Source organism: Rhinoraja longicauda, chromosome 14, assembly GCF_053455715.1.
Source record: "Rhinoraja longicauda isolate Sanriku21f chromosome 14, sRhiLon1.1, whole genome shotgun sequence".
In the NCBI taxonomy this organism is placed as follows: Eukaryota; Metazoa; Chordata; class Chondrichthyes; order Rajiformes; family Arhynchobatidae; genus Rhinoraja; species Rhinoraja longicauda.
The window spans coordinates 10,982,311-10,998,068 of record NC_135966.1 but is presented as its reverse complement, the minus strand read 5'-3'; the positions used below and the strand labels follow the sequence as shown (position 1 = coordinate 10,998,068).

The window sequence follows — 15,758 nt, the reverse complement described above, 5'->3', positions numbered from 1 at the left end:
TGAAATTTAAAAACACAACGGAGTTTTTTAAATTAAATGCAAGGAACTGCAGATGCCGGTTTACAAAGAAAAAAAGACAAAGTGCTGGAGTAATTCAGCGGGTCAGGCAGAATATTCGGAGATCATGATTAGGCAACGTTTCAGGTCGGGACCCTTCTTCAGGCTGATGGGTCAATACGGGTTTCAAATGAAATAAATTCAGTTGCATAACAAAACTATATAGTGAGTTTTGATGCCACAAAATTTAAAATCATAATTATTTCAGGTTGCTTGACATACCTTTTCGAATCCTGGCACTTGGACTCTGCAACACAAAAAAAAAGTTTATGTTTTGATTTTCCTGAAGGTTGTCCATAAAAAATAAGAATCACTCTCAAGGACGTTGGGTCCATCACTTGTGGCTTGTGATTGTGCAGATCAAAAGCCAAATCTGTTTGTCCCTTCTGTGGACATTTCATCTATCCTTTGAGTGCCTCTTCAATGTACAGATGCCCCCCGGCTTACGCTGCTTCCACTTCCGATATCTCGACTTTACGATGATGCAAAATTCATACACATTCATTAGAAACCGTACCGCCCCGTTATCTCCTCAGCCCGGCCATAGGATCAACATTTAGCCACCGCCGCGGCTGCAGCAGCGTCACTCAAACCGCCTCCTGGGCGCATGCGCCGGCTAGCGAGGAGCCTTCTGGGAGTATTAAATGCATTTTCGACCGACGATATTTTCGGTTTACGATGGGTTTGTCAGAACGTTGCCCCATCGTAAGTTGAGGAGCACCTGTACATCCATTATTGGAAAAACCCTCTCACCAATTCCTTTACCTATTCTCAATCATGGGAGAAACTGAGTGGCGTAGCAGTAGAAACAGTGGCGTAGCGGTAGAGCTACTGCCTTACTGCGCCAGAGACCCAGGTTCAATCCTGACTTCGGGTGCTGTCTGTACGGAGTTTATACTTCTCCACGTGACCTGCGTGGGTTTTCTCCAAGATCTTCGGTTTCCTCCCACACTCCAAAGATGTGCAGGTTTTTGGATAAGAAAATAACTGCAGATGCTGGTACAAATCGAAGGTATTTATTCACAAAATGCTGGAGTAACTCAGCAGGTCAGGCAGCATCTCGGGAGAGAAGGAATGGGTGGTGTTTCGGGTCGAGACCCTTCAGTCTGAAGAAGGGTCTCGACCTGAAACGTCACCCATTCCTTCTCTCCCGAGATGCTGCCTGACCTGCTGAGTTACTCCAGCATTTTGTGAATAAATACAGGTTTTTGGAGGTTTATTGGCTTGGCATAAATGTAAAATTGTCCCTAGTGTGTGTAGGGTAGTGGTAATGTGTAGGGATCGCTGGTTGGCACGGACTCGGCAGGCCGAAGGACCTGTTTCCGCGTTGTATCTCTAAACTAAACTAAACCTTGTTTAGGGGTTATCAAATGGGATGTTATCAAATAGTTACACCAAGCAATCTTCAAAGATGAGATGGCTGGCTTATTACGCGGATTCATGTTGTGATCTGTTTGGAGATGGTGCACCCGACCCAATACCCAGTAAATGTTTCTTACCAAACACTTGACTTTTGATTCATAGACTGCATTGGATTAGTTGGCATAATTATACAGGCCTTGTGAATTGATAATGTTTTCTGTAATGATTGATTGATTGAAAAATACAGCATGGAAACAGGCACTTCGGCCCACCGAGTCCACACTATGTTATCCCACTTTCTATGTTATCCCACTTAACCACTCCCTGCACACTAGGGGCTGTTTACCGACAAGGCCAATTAAGCTGCAAACCCGCACGTCTTTGGGATGTGGGTGGAAACCAGAGCACCCGGAGAAAGCCCACACGGTCGCAGAGAGAAGGTGCAAACTCCACGCAGACAGCACCTGGGATCACGATCAAACCCTGTCTCAGGTTCTGCGAAACATCAGCTATACCCGCTGCACCACTGTGCTGCCCTGCAGCATGTATTGACAAAATAATCTCTTTTTTTGTGTATTTTTTAGTGAAAAGCTTTACTGAATCATACCTTGGCAGGCCGTACTCTGAAACGCAAGATATCGTCACTGCTGATCTCCATGCCATTTAGACTTTCTGTTTGTCTTGCAGCTTGTAAATGAAACATAACATTCCATTAAGAGGTGGGTGCATAGACCAATGAGTTAAACCATTGGCCAAATAAATAATAGCTTATGTACCAACTCTAAACTAAAAGTACACTTCTGCAATTCCAAATTAAATCCGAACATTTGCACCCATTAGCTCCATGATCATATATTTTTTTAAGGTAACGCCAAACTCAACATGGAACCAACTCTCTTCTTCACAATTGAAAGCTGTAACTGGCACTGAATAGAGATGATGAAAATAAATATCACCAGCAATTTGTCCAGGACCAGCTACATCAAACTTATGCCCAAGAAAACACAGTTCCTGAGAAGACTTAAGAAGCTCATCGGCATGTCCCCAACAACCCTCACTAACTTCTACAGACGCATACTCCGTAGGAAAGCATTTCAACTGGTTTCGAAACAGCTCCATCCAAGACCGCATGAAATTGCAGAGTTGTGGACGTAGCCCAGACCATCACACAAAATAACGTCCCTTCCATCGATTCCATCTACACCTCAGGCTGTCTCGGCAAGGCTCTCAGTATAATCAAGGACCAGTCATTTAATTGAATGTCCCTTTAGTATTTCTAAAGGGACATTCATTTATTCTGAGGCTATTTATGCTCTCCGCTCATACACTCTCCCACTAGCGAAAACATCTTCTCTGCATCAACCCTATCCAGGCCTTTCACTATTTGGTAAGTTTCACTGAGGTCCCCCCTCATCCTTCTAATCACCAGCAAGTACAGGCCCAGCGCCTTCAAATACTAACCCAATAATTCCCTGGATCATTCTTGTAAACATCCTCTGGACCCTCTCCAAAGCCAGGACATCCTTCCACAGATACGGGGCCCAAAACTGCTCACAATACTCCAAATACAGTCTGACCAGCGTCTTATAAAGCATAGAAACATGACCCCTGGTTCTGGACACCCCCAACATCGGGAACATTTTTCCTACAACTAGTCTGTCCAATCCCTTAAGAATTTTGTATGTTTCTATAAGATCCCCTCTCATCCTTCTAAATTCCAGTGAATATATGCCCAGTCGATCTATTCTTTCATCATATGTCAGTCCCGCCATCCCGGGAATTAACCTGGTGAACCTACGCTGCACTCCCTCAATAGCAAGAATGTACTTCCTCAAATTAGGAGACCGAAACTGCACACAATTCTCCAGGTGGGGTCTCACCAGGGCCCTGTACAACTGCAGTAGGACCTCCTTGCTCCTACACTCAAATCCTCTTGCTATGAAGGCCAACATGCCGTTTGCTTTCTTCAATGCCTGCTGTACTTGCATGCTTACTTTCAGTGACTGATGTACAAGGACACCCAGGTCTCGTTGCACCTCCTCTTTTCCTAATCTGACAACATTCAGATAATAATCTGCCTTCTTGTTCTTGCCGCCAAAGTGGATAACCTCACAACCTGTAAAGCCTCAGTATTTCCAGTATTTTTTGTTTTTATTTCAGATTAACAGCGTCCATAGTATTTTGTCTCAGTTTTGATTAGGTGTGTTATTCAATGTAACCCACAGACACAGTGGTGTCATTACATAACATAGTTTGCATTCTTTAAACGTATCCTGATGCTTACCAGAGATCTGCAGAACACTATCAATGGCATGGATGACACCATTGGTGGCCATCAGGTCCGAATCCACAACTGGAATTTTATTTACATTGATAACGTGATTTTTCTGAAAGAGAACACAGCCTTTAGACATTAGACTTGAGAAAGATATAGCGTGTAAACAGGCCTTTTAGCCAACCGAGTCCGTGCCAACCGGCAATTTCCCCATACACTAACACTATCTTACACAACTGGGACAATTTACAATTTTACGGAAGCCAATTAACCTACAAACCTGCATGTCTTTGGTAGTGTGGGGAGAATCCGGAGCACCCGGAGACAACTCATGCGGTCACGGGGATAATGTACAAACTCTGTAGGGACAGCACCAGGAGTCAGGATCGAACCTGGGTCTTTGGCGCTGTAAGGCAGTAGTTCTACCGCTACTCCACTGTGTCACCAAGTAGTATTGAACGAATTGATTGAACTGATTGAATTGATGAAAAGATACAGCGTAGAAACAAACCTTTTGGCCCATCGAGTCATCATCATCATCATCATATACATACAGCCGGAAACAGGCCTTTTCGGCCCTCCAAGTCCGTGCCGCCCAGTGATCCCCGTACATTAACACTATCCTACACCCACTAGGGACAATTTTTACATTTACCCAGCCAATTAACCTACATACCTGTACGTCTTTGGAGTGTGGGAGGAAACCGAAGATCTCGGAGTAAACCCACGCAGGTCACGGGGAGAACGTACAAACTCCTTACAGTGCAGCACCCGTAGTCAGGATCGAACCTGAGTCTCCGGCGCTGCATTCACTGTAAAGCAGCAACTCTACCGCTGCGCTACCGTGCCGCCCCACGCCAACCATCCATCACCTATTCATACTAGTTTCATGTTATCCCACTTTCACATCCACCCCCTACACACTTGGGCTAACTTACAGATACCAATTAACCATATGTCTTGGGGATGTGGGAGGAAACCCGAGCAACCAGAGGAAATCTATGTGGTTTCAGGAAGAATGTGCAAACTCTGCACAGACAGCATCTAAGGTCAGGATCGAATCCAGGTCTATGGCACTTCGAGGAACTGAACCATCCTAACAACAACTAGAGAGCAGTCCTGAACTACTATCTATCTCATTGGAGACCCTCGGACTACCTTTGACCGGACTTTACTGGCTTTATCTTGCACTAAACGCTATTCACGTTATTCCATGTATTTTGCACACTGTGGATGGCTCGATTGTAATCAAGTATTGTCTTTCCACTGACTGGTTAGCACGCAACGAAAGCACTTCACTGTACCTCGGTGCGCGTGACAATAAAACTCAAACTCAAACCACTGCGCTTCCCAATTAGTAATCCCAGTCAGACACGAAAAGCTGGAGCATCTCTGGAGAGAAGGAATGGGTGACGTTTCGGGTCGAGACCCTTCTTCTGAATGGGAGAATTGAATGGTAACACGAAATACTCACTGTTCCCACTTCCAAGTTGACACCTTGCAGGGATTTCAACAGCACCATCTGGCTGGCCACGCCACCACTGACCAAGATTTGTTCACCAATATGATACTTCAACAATGTGGGATCCGCTGCAGGGGATGAAAGAAAAACGTCAGCAGCAGCAGCAGCATTTTTGTGGGCTGTAATAACTACTTCTTCTCAACAAAACATACTTATCTGAGTGAGGTTGAGAGAGAAAATGCTGGAAAAAAATCTTTTCAATTCTGACCACGGTCTAGGGTCCTTCCGCTGCTGGACATTGGGGGCAGGGTGACAATAGGCAATAGACAATAGGTGCAGGAGTAGGCCATTCGGCCCTTCGAGCCAGCACCACTATTCAATGTGATCATGGCTGAACATTCTCAATCAGTACCCCGTTCCTGCCTTCTCCCCATACCCCCTGACTCCGCTATCCTTAAGAGCTCTGTCTAGCTCTCGCTTGAATGCATTCAGAGACTTGGCCTCCACTGCCTTCTGAGGCAGTGAATTCCACAGTGAGGTGGAGACACCCCTTTAACAAGGGAAGGGATGTCACCCCAGGGGGCACATGAGTGGCAAGGGTGCCTGGTATAATGATAGTTCTGTCAACACTACCATAGGCAATGCTAATGAATGTACGTAAATCGGCTGAGAATGTCCAAAGAGTTTTTTCACTGTTCGTGACCAACATGTCCCATTTACACAAGTTCCCCAGCGTAGATACTCCACACAGACTGCAGAACCCAATGTTAATTCATGAGATCATTAGTGATAGGAGCTGAATTGGGCCATTCGGCCCATCGTCTACTCCACTATTCAATCATGGCTGATCTATTTCTCCCTCCTAACCCCATTCTCCTGCTTTCTCTCCATAACTTCTGACACCCGCACTAATCAAGAATCTATCTATCTCTGCCTTAAATATATCCACTGGCTTGGCCTCCAAGGCCTTCCGTGGCAAAGAATTCCACAGATTCTCTACCCAGGCATTGGGACTACATGTCACACACAAGCGACCGTATCTGGTGGAAAAGTGTGGGGAGAGAGACTCGCCCAGCTACTGAATCCTGTGGGAGATTTGTGACGCAGAAGTTTAAAAGCAGTTACTACAGAAAACCTGGATCTTTGTTAACTAAATGGACGCAGTGCTGGAGCAACACAGCAGGTCAAGCACTATCTCTAGAAAACATGGACGGGTGACTTTTCGGGTCAGGTCCTTCCTTCTTCTCAAGGAGAAAAAGGGTCTTGACCCAAAATGTCACCTCACCAGAGATGTTGCTTGACCCGCTGAGTTTTTTTATTTTAAAGATAAAGCATGGAAACATGCCCTTCACCTCAACGAGTCCACGTCGACCAGCAATCACCCATGCACTAGCTCTATCCTACACACGAGGGACATTTTACGGAAGCCTATTAACCTACAAACCTATACGGCTTTGGAGTGTGACAGGAAACCGGAGCACCCGGAGAAAACCCACACGATCACAGGGATAACGTGCAAACTCCGTACAGACAGCTCCCCTAGTCAGCATCGAACCCGGGTCTCTGGCACTGTAAGGCAGCAACTCTACCACTGCGCCACTATGTCGCCCAGTCACTCCAGCACAGTGTCCTTTTGTGTAAACCAGCATCTGCAATTCCTTGTTTCTACCTCTGGGTTGACAACAGGTTCTGGGCTGGACGGCTGCCTGTCCCGCTGAGTTACTCCAGCTTTTTGTGTCTATCTTAGGTTCTGGGCTTCCATTATTTTCAACACATCATCACTTGTGCAGTGCAATCTGATGAATAGAGTTTGTTCATATTCGACAATATTTTTAGTTATAGAGTCATAGAGTCTTAGAATGACACAGTGTGGAATCAGGCCCTTAGGCCCATCTTGCCCACGCTGGCCAACATGTCCCAACGACACTAGTCCCACCTGCCTGCGTTTGGCCCATATCTCTCTAAACCTGTCCAATCTATGTATCTGTCTAACTGTTTCAGTTGGGATAGTCTCTGCCTCAACTACCTTCTCTGGCAGCTTGTTCCATATACCCACCACCCTTTGTGTGAAAAGATTACCCTCAGATTCCTATTGAATCTTTTCCCCTTCACCTTATTGCAAGTGAAACGATGGCGCGCTATAGCTTTTACCCATCACTCTGATCTGCTCCCTTGGGGAAAGAGCATGGATGGCATCGTTGGTTGGTGCAAAGATCGTGAAGGTGCCAGGCCTGTTAAGGGTCTCGGTGAGTCCTGCTGTCTGGATAGCTCCCACCAGCATGCTGCAATAATCAACAAAGAACAATGAATGAAACCTGAGAATATAAATATATCTCTCTCCGTCCCTCCCCCATCCTAGTCCTTGTACTAGTTTCACTGTTAATAATAATAATAATAATAATACATTACATTTATATAGCGCTTTTCATATACTCAAAGACGCTTTACAGGGATTTAGAGAACATAGGGAAGTGAATAAATAGATAAATAAGTAAACAAACAGAGAAAGGAGACAGAGGGTGGGGGTGACCTTCAGTGGTTGAAGTGGTTGTCCTGTGTGCAGATGCTGGTTTAAATCAAAGATAGACACAAAATGCTGGAGTAACTCAGCGGGACAGGCAGCTTCTCTGGAGAGAAGGAATGGGTGACGTTTCGGGCCGAGACCCTTCTTCAGACTGAAGACCCTTCTTGAGTCTGAAGAAGGGTCTCGACCCGAAAGGTCACCCATTCCTCTCCAGAGATGCTGCCTCTCCCGCTGAGTTACTCCAGCATTTTGTGTCTATCTTCACTGTTGTTGTGTTGAGTTTTATTGTCTGTATAACTCGTTATCACCTAGCCCTACAGCCAACAATGAACCATTGTGGGCTCCATCTTCCCTCGATCATCATTACTTTTTTGCATATCTTTCATTCATTTGTTCTATATTTCTCTTTTTCACCGTCTATACCTCTTCTTTCCCTTTCCTCTGACTCTCAGTCTGAAGGGTCACGACCTTATTCCTTTTCTCCGAAGGTGCTGCCCAACCACTTGAATTATTCCAGCTTTTTGTGTCTATCTTTAATATAAAATTAGAAGTCTTTTCCCTCCCTCGTTTCCCCTCATTTCTCAGTTCTATACGTTGCATCTTGACGATGAGGATCGACATGGTTGGACCTGGGCGGCATGGTGGCGCGGCGGTAGATTTGCCACCTTACAGCGCCAGAGTCCTGGGTTCGATCCCAACCAAGGGTGCTGACTGTATGGAGTTTGCGCGTTCTCCCTGTGATTGTGTGGGTTTTTCCTGGGTGCTCTGGTTTTCTTCTACACTCCAAGTACGTGCAGGTATGTCGGATAATGCTACTGCATTGGGGGATCGTTGGTCGGAGCAGACTTGGTGGGCCGAAGGGCCTGTTTCTATTCTGTATATCTAAAATCTAATTCTACTGAAAGGCTGAGCAAGTGACTCACTGCCAAATATCCATCAATAGTATTCTATGACTGATGTCTTGTCATTGACTTTACCCTGTATTTGAGACTTTCAGCATCAGTAGTATTTTTCCATCACTGCAAGGTTCATTAACTCCTCCTAGCTCCTTTGGTCATAGATTTGTGCTTTAAAAGTTGTTTAATTTCCTGGCTGTTAGTCACAAGTTGAGCATTGGAGACCATCGACAACTGGAGGGCGATCCCGACCTACCATCTACCTCAGTGGAGACCCTCGGACTATCTTTAGGGTTGTGATGTTCTTGAGCATATTGCTATTGACAGGGAGGCGGTGCTGGAGGCTCTGGCAGGCTTAAAAGTGGATAAGTCTCTGGGCCCTGACGAGATGTATCCCAGGATGCTGAGAGAGGCAAGGGAGGAGATTGCGGGGGCTCTGGCACAAATTTTCAGAGCCTCTCTTGCAACAGGGGATGTACCGGAGGACTGGAGGATAGCTAATGTGGTGCCATTATTTAAAAAGGGCAGTAGGAATAAACCTGGGAACTACAGGCCGGTGAGTCTGACATCGGTGGTGGGGAAGCTGCTAGAAAAGATTCTGAGGGATAGAATCAGTCTTCACTTGGAGGATCGAGGTTTAATTAAGGATAGTCAACATGGCTTTGTTCAGGGAAGGTCGTGTCTGACTAACTTGATTGAATTTTTTGAAGGGGTGACCAAGGAGGTAGATGGGGGTAGTGCAGTGGATGTGGTATACATGGATTTCAGTAAGGCTTTTGACAAGGTCCCACACAGGAGACTAGTCAAGAAGGTAAGAGCCCATGGGATCCAGGGCACCTTGGCAAAATGGATAAAAAACTGGCTTAGTGACAGAAGGCAGAGGGTGATGGTAGAAGGGTGCTTCTGTGACTGGAGGCCGGTGTCCAGTGGGGTGCCGCAGGGATCGGTGTTGGGTCCCTTACTGTTTGTAATCTACATAAATGATCTGGATGTTAACGTACAGGGCATGATCAGCAAGTTTGCAGATGACACAAAGTTAGGGGGGGGTGGTGAATAGCGAGGAAGGGATCTGCAAGCTGCAGGAAGATATAGATGAGATGGTCAGATGGGCGGAGCCGTGGCAGATGGAATTTAATCCTGAAAAGTGCGAGGTGATGCACTTTGGCAGAAATAACTTGGAGAGGGAGTACACCATGAATGGAAGGACCCTAGGGAAGACAGGGGTACAGAGGGACCTTGGAGTACAGGTACACAAGTCCTTGAAGGCAGCAGGACAGGTGGACAGGGTGGTCAAAAAGGCATATGGGTTACTGGCCTTCATTAGCCGGGGCATCGAATATAAAAGTAGGGGGGTAATGATGGAATTGTACAGAACACTGGTGAGGCCACAGCTGGAGTATTGTGTACAGTTCTGGTCACCACATTATAGAAAGGATGTGATAGCTTTGGAGAGGGTGCAGAGGAGATTCACCAGGATGCTGCCAGGGATGAAGGGCCTCGGCTATGAGGAGAGACTGAGCAGACTGGGGTTGTTTTCCCTGGAGCAGAGAAGGCTGAGAGAGGACATGATCGAGGTGTACAAGATTATGAGGGGCATAGATAAGGTAGATGGCGGGGAACTTCTTCCACTGGTGGAAGGTTCAACAACGAGGGGACATAGATACAGGGTAAGGGGAGGGTGGTTTCGGGGGGATGTGAGAAAGAACTTTTTCACCCAGAGGGTGGTTGGAGTCTGGAACTCGCTGCCTGGGGTGGTGGTGGAGGCGGGAACACTCACAACGTTTAAGAGGCATTTGGATGGGCACTTGAAATGCTACAACATTCAGGGCTACGGTCCAAATGCGGGAAAATGGGATTAAAATTAGACTGTGTTTGGTAATGGGCGGCGCGAACATGATGGGCCGAAGGGCCTCTTTCTGTGCTGTAGGACTCTATGACATTACTGGACTGTATCTTGTGCTAAATGTTATTCCCTTCATCCAGTATCTGTACACTGTGGACGGCTTGATTGTAATCAGATTTTCCGCCGACTGGATAGCATGCAACTTTAGTTTAATTCAGAGATACAGTGAGGGAACAGGCCCTTCGGCCCACCTAGTCTGCACTGACCAACGATCCCCGCACATTAACACTACCCTACACACACTAGGGACAATTTTACATTGTATACCAAGCCAATTAACCTATAAACCTGTACGTCTTTGGAGTGTGGGAGGAAACCAAAGATCTCGGAGAAACCCACGCAGGTCACGGGGAGAACGTACAAACTCCGTACAGACAAGCATCTGTAGTTGGGATTGAACCCAGGTCTCTGGCGCTGTAAGGCAGCAACTCTACCGCTGCACCACCATGATAGTAATCATGATAGTAATCATGATAGTAATCATGCCCATGCCCATGATAGTAATCATGCAGAGTCTTTCCATTGACGGAATAGCACACAACTAAAAAGCTTTTGACTGTACCTCGGTACATGTGACAATAAACTAAACTAAATTAAACTTTGTTTTTTATATAACTGCATACCTGAAGCGGTCATCAGCTTTCAGCATGTCCATAATGGTGCCGACGGGAGGGGTTAGTATCTTGTCCATTATCATCATGGTACCAAATCTCCCTCTTCTGTCATGTGCAGCAATACATGTGTTTTCCACGCACAAAGCCTTAAACAAACAAAGAATTCCTCAGGTCAGAAGACATTTTTACGTGTCCTAACTCAAACATATGGTAATCCTAGAATTTTTGAAAGATTGATGGAAAGACACAGCATGGAATCAGGCCCTTCGGCCCACCGAGTCCACGCCAACCATTGGTCACACCTTCCCAGTAGTTCTATGTTATCCCACTTTTGTATTCACTTACCTACACACGAGGAGCAATTTAGAGATGCCAGTTAACCTGCAAACACCCGCGGCTTTGGGATTTGGGAGGAAACCTACGCAGTCACAGGAAGAACATGCAAACTTCCCACTGATAGCACCCGAGGTCAGGATCAAACCTGGGTCACACTAGTTCTGTGTAATCACATGTGTCCAGCCCATTGGAAAATTCTTCTTAAGAACTGGTGTCACTGTTTCAGACCAGTCATCTCACCCCTAGGACAACAACAGTGGAGACACAAGGAGCAGCAGATGTTGGAAACTTGAGCAAAGCACTAAGTACTGGAGGAACTCAGGGGGTCAGGCAGCATCTGTGGAGGGAATGGACAAACATTTTGGTCGGGACCCTTCTTCGGATTGCACTGGAGTTCATCAGAGCAGTCTCTAAGGGTCTAACCATGTTCAACCTCATCATTAACGACCTTGAACTGTGTGCTCAAAGATGAGCATGGATTTGCGATATTTAACTTCTTCAACCCTCTGCAGAGAACGAAACTGCCATGCCTACACGCAGCAAGACGTGGTCAACATCACTCATGGCCTGATCAGTGGGAAATTGTTGGGATGACAAGACCTCATGAGTGCAATCCTCCAGGAGGATTTGAAAAGTTATCAAATGTAATAGTTTATGTTTAACTGCTTCCATATTCTCAGTTCAAGTCTGAAGAAGGGTCCCGACCTGAAATGTCACCCATTCCTTCTCTCCAGCGATGCTGCCCGACCCGTTGAGTTACTCCAGCATTTTGTGTCTGTCTCCCACCTTCTCAATATCAGCCCCAAATTCTTACCTCATTCATGAATATGTGATGGAATGATTTTTATACTCTTGAATATATATGAATGTCAATCATGATGAACAAGGATGGCACATGAGTCATGCCACAATGGAACCTGCTAATCACTAAATCAAAATCTCAGTGAAATGGGATACATTTATTTCTAGTTTCAAATTATTTGTAATTTACCGGATATTCATGAACTCGTTATCTACCCTTAATGTGTCAGACATCTGTTCTTGATACAACTACCATCAACATCTGATGTTTAGATGTAATTGGCACTATTATTGAGGCAGTAGATTTTGCGTTCCAAAGCTTTGTGCTTAGAATCTAGGTTGATGCTGCACGAAGTGACAACTAAAATCATGACGAGAGGTTGAGAAGTCTGCTCCTTTGCGTGAATGTAGAAGGGCACTTTTGGAAAAAGAGTAGGGACATTCTTGTGGAGGAAAGAACGAGGGATGCCGGTTTAAACCGAAGATATGCACAAAAAGCTGGAGAAACTCAGCGGGTCAGACAGCATCTCTGGAGTAAAGGAATAGGTGACGTTTCGATTCCAGACCCTTCTTCAGACTGAGAATCAGGGGACAGGGAAATGAGAGATAGAGACTGTGATATAGAGAGATATAGAACAAATGAATGAAGGATATGCAAAAAAGGAGACTATGATAAAGGAAACAGGCCATTGTTGGCTGTGGGCTGGGTGAAAATGAGTTCGACAGACAATGAAACTCAACAGGATGACAGTGAAACTAGTGCAACGACTAGCGTGGGGGAGGGATGGAGAGATGGAGGGAATGCAAGGGTTCCCCTTTCATTCTTTCCCCTTGTATTTTCTTTCCAGCATTCTGGCCCAACATCACTAACGCCTTTGGATCCACCATTTAGGTTGATAAGAACAGGATAGGAAACATTTACATGACGTTTAGCAAGGCTTTGGCAAGATATCTCCATGAGATGAGTTAGTCATAGAGTGATACAGCGTGGAAACAAGCCCATCGGCCCAACTTGCCCACACCGACCTACATGTCCCATCTACACTAGTCCCACCTGTATGCATTTGATCCATATCCCTCTAAACCTATCCTATCCATGAACCTGTCTAAATGTTTCTTAAACGTTGCATAGTACCAGCCTCAACCACCTCCTCCAGCAGCTCGTTCCATGCACCCACCACCCTTTGTGTAAAAAAGTTACCCCTCAGGTTCCTATTAAACCTTCCTCCCCTCACCTTAAAACTGTCCTCTGGTTCTCAATTCCCCTGGGATCACGGGATCCAGGGAGAGCAACCAAAATGGGTATAAAATTGACTTGGTGGAAGGAGTCGGAGGAACTGAGGGTTCGAAAAGTGCTCTTCTATATCCATGCAAAGGAGCAGACTAATCAACCTCTTTTGTTTAGTTTAGTTTAGAGATATAGCACGGAAACAGGGCCTTTAGCCCACCGAGTCCGCATCGACCACATTAACACTATCCTACACACACTAGGGACAATTTTCATATATATACCATGCCAATTAACCTACAAACCTGTACGTGTGAGAGGAAACCGGAGCTCACAGAGAAAACCCACACGGGTCACGGGGAGAATATACAAACTCTGTAGTCAGGATCGAACCCGGGTCTCCGACGCTGTAAGCGTTGTAAGGCAGCAACTCTACCGCTGCGCCACCGTCCCACCCCCTCCATTCCAAAAGACAGTTTTGATTTTAGTCGCCGTTCAGTGCAGTATCGGCCTAGAGTCTAAGCACCAGGCTTTGAAGTGAAACTCAAGCCCTCCATTTCAGGTAACATCCTCACAAATTGTCTCTGCTCCCTTTCCGATTTGATGACATCTTTCCAAATAGGTTAATTAGCTTTGGTAAATTGTCCCTAGTATGTAGGATAGTGCTCGTATGCGGGGATCCTGATCAGTCCGAGGGGCTTGTTTCCACGCCTTATCTCTAAACTAAACTGAACAGTGATGCACATTAAAATTTTTGGGGAAAAAATGAATACATACGTTACGATAAACAAAGACTCTGAGCTTTTTGCCGCTCAAGGTATCAAGTATCTGCCCATCGTACATGTATTTAGATGCGAGTTGATTCTTCACGATATGGTCCAGCAGTAGATTGCGTAGATCTGCATTGACAACCATCGTTTCATCTACGTAAAAACACAGCAGAAAACATTAGATGCAGTATTTCACTCAGACAATTTTCCACGCCAAATCTATTTGCGAACCTGCTTGTGTTCCTGTTCTAACCATGTCTACAGGAAGAACATGACCATGGTGAGCGGCACGGTGGCGCAGTGGTAGAGTTGCTGTCTCACATCGCTAGCGACCCAGGTTCGATCCCGACTATGGGTGCTGTCTGTATGGAGTTTGTGCGTTCTCCCCGTGACTGCGTGGGTTTTCTCTGGGAGCTCCGGTTTCTTCCTACACTCCAAAGACATGCAGGTTTTGTAGGCTAAATCGCTTTGGTAAAATTGTAAATTTCCCCTAGGGACGGGGTACTGATTGAGAATGATCAGCCATGATCACATTGAATGGCGGTGCTGGCTCGAAGGGCCGAATGGCCTACTCCTGCACCTATTGTCTGTTGTCTAACTACCTTTACTCGGACTTTACTGGACTTTATCTTGCACTAAACATTATTCCTTTTATCCTGTATCTGGACACTGGACAGCTTGATCGGAATCATATATGATTGATTGATTGATGCTTTATTATCACATGATCATCATATCACATAGGGCAGCACGGTGGCGCAGCGGTAGAGTTGCTGCGCTACTGCACTCACAGCGCCAGAGACCCGGGTTCAATCCTGACTACGGGTGCTGTCTGTACAGGGTTTGTACATTCCCCCCGTGACCTGCATTGGTTTTCTTTGAGATCTTCGCTTTCCTCCCACACTCCAAAGGCCTACAGGTTTGTAGGTTAATTAGCTAGGTATAAATGTAGATTGTTCCTAGTGTGTAGGGTAATGTTAATGTGTGGGGATCGATGGTCGGTGTTTCTGCGCCTATCTCTAAACTAAAACTAAACACATGTAACATGTCACAGTGAAATTCTTTGTTTTACATACCGTACACAAGTATGCAAAGAGTCGCTATGTATAGGGCGCCGATGAAGTTACATGTGTTCATTGTAGTTCCCAATGGTCCCACTTTGTTCTCGGCGCGACCCCCCCCCCCCCCAAGCCAGGTCCCCCTTTGTTCTTCGTTAACTGGATAGCACGCAGAAAAAAGGCTTTTCACTGTACGCGTGACGATAGTAATAAACTAAACTAGTCACCAGAGGGCAGGGGACAAGGTACACTCAACGGTCCTGATGGCTATCTTTGCATTTGGCTGTATCAAGGTGCACATAGAACCGAAGTGCATAAACACCAAGTCTCTCCGTGTGCTGAGGTTCTACCCGTCCTTAAAAAATACACAATGTGCTGGAGTAACTCAGCGGGCCAGGCGGCATCTATTTGAAACATATAAGATTATGAAGGGATTGGACACGCTAGATGCAGGAAACATGTTCCCAATGTT

The 15,758-nt window shown here is 45.8% G+C and overlaps 1 protein-coding gene across 1 annotated transcript in view; it reads right to left on the bottom strand.

Annotated features, from left to right (window-relative positions):
* Positions 1-15,758, bottom strand: part of tgfbi (transforming growth factor, beta-induced) — a 75,817-nt gene that overhangs the window by 1,380 nt on the left and 58,679 nt on the right. Inside the window, exons 10-16 of the mRNA XM_078411407.1 lie at positions 14,236-14,381; positions 11,103-11,239; positions 7,308-7,438; positions 5,169-5,284; positions 3,704-3,806; positions 2,027-2,106; positions 280-304 (exon numbers count right to left, since the gene is read on the bottom strand). Of these exons, the coding sequence (XP_078267533.1) occupies positions 280-304; positions 2,027-2,106; positions 3,704-3,806; positions 5,169-5,284; positions 7,308-7,438; positions 11,103-11,239; positions 14,236-14,381 (738 nt within the window). The remainder of the gene's footprint in view (positions 1-279; positions 305-2,026; positions 2,107-3,703; positions 3,807-5,168; positions 5,285-7,307; positions 7,439-11,102; positions 11,240-14,235; positions 14,382-15,758) is intronic.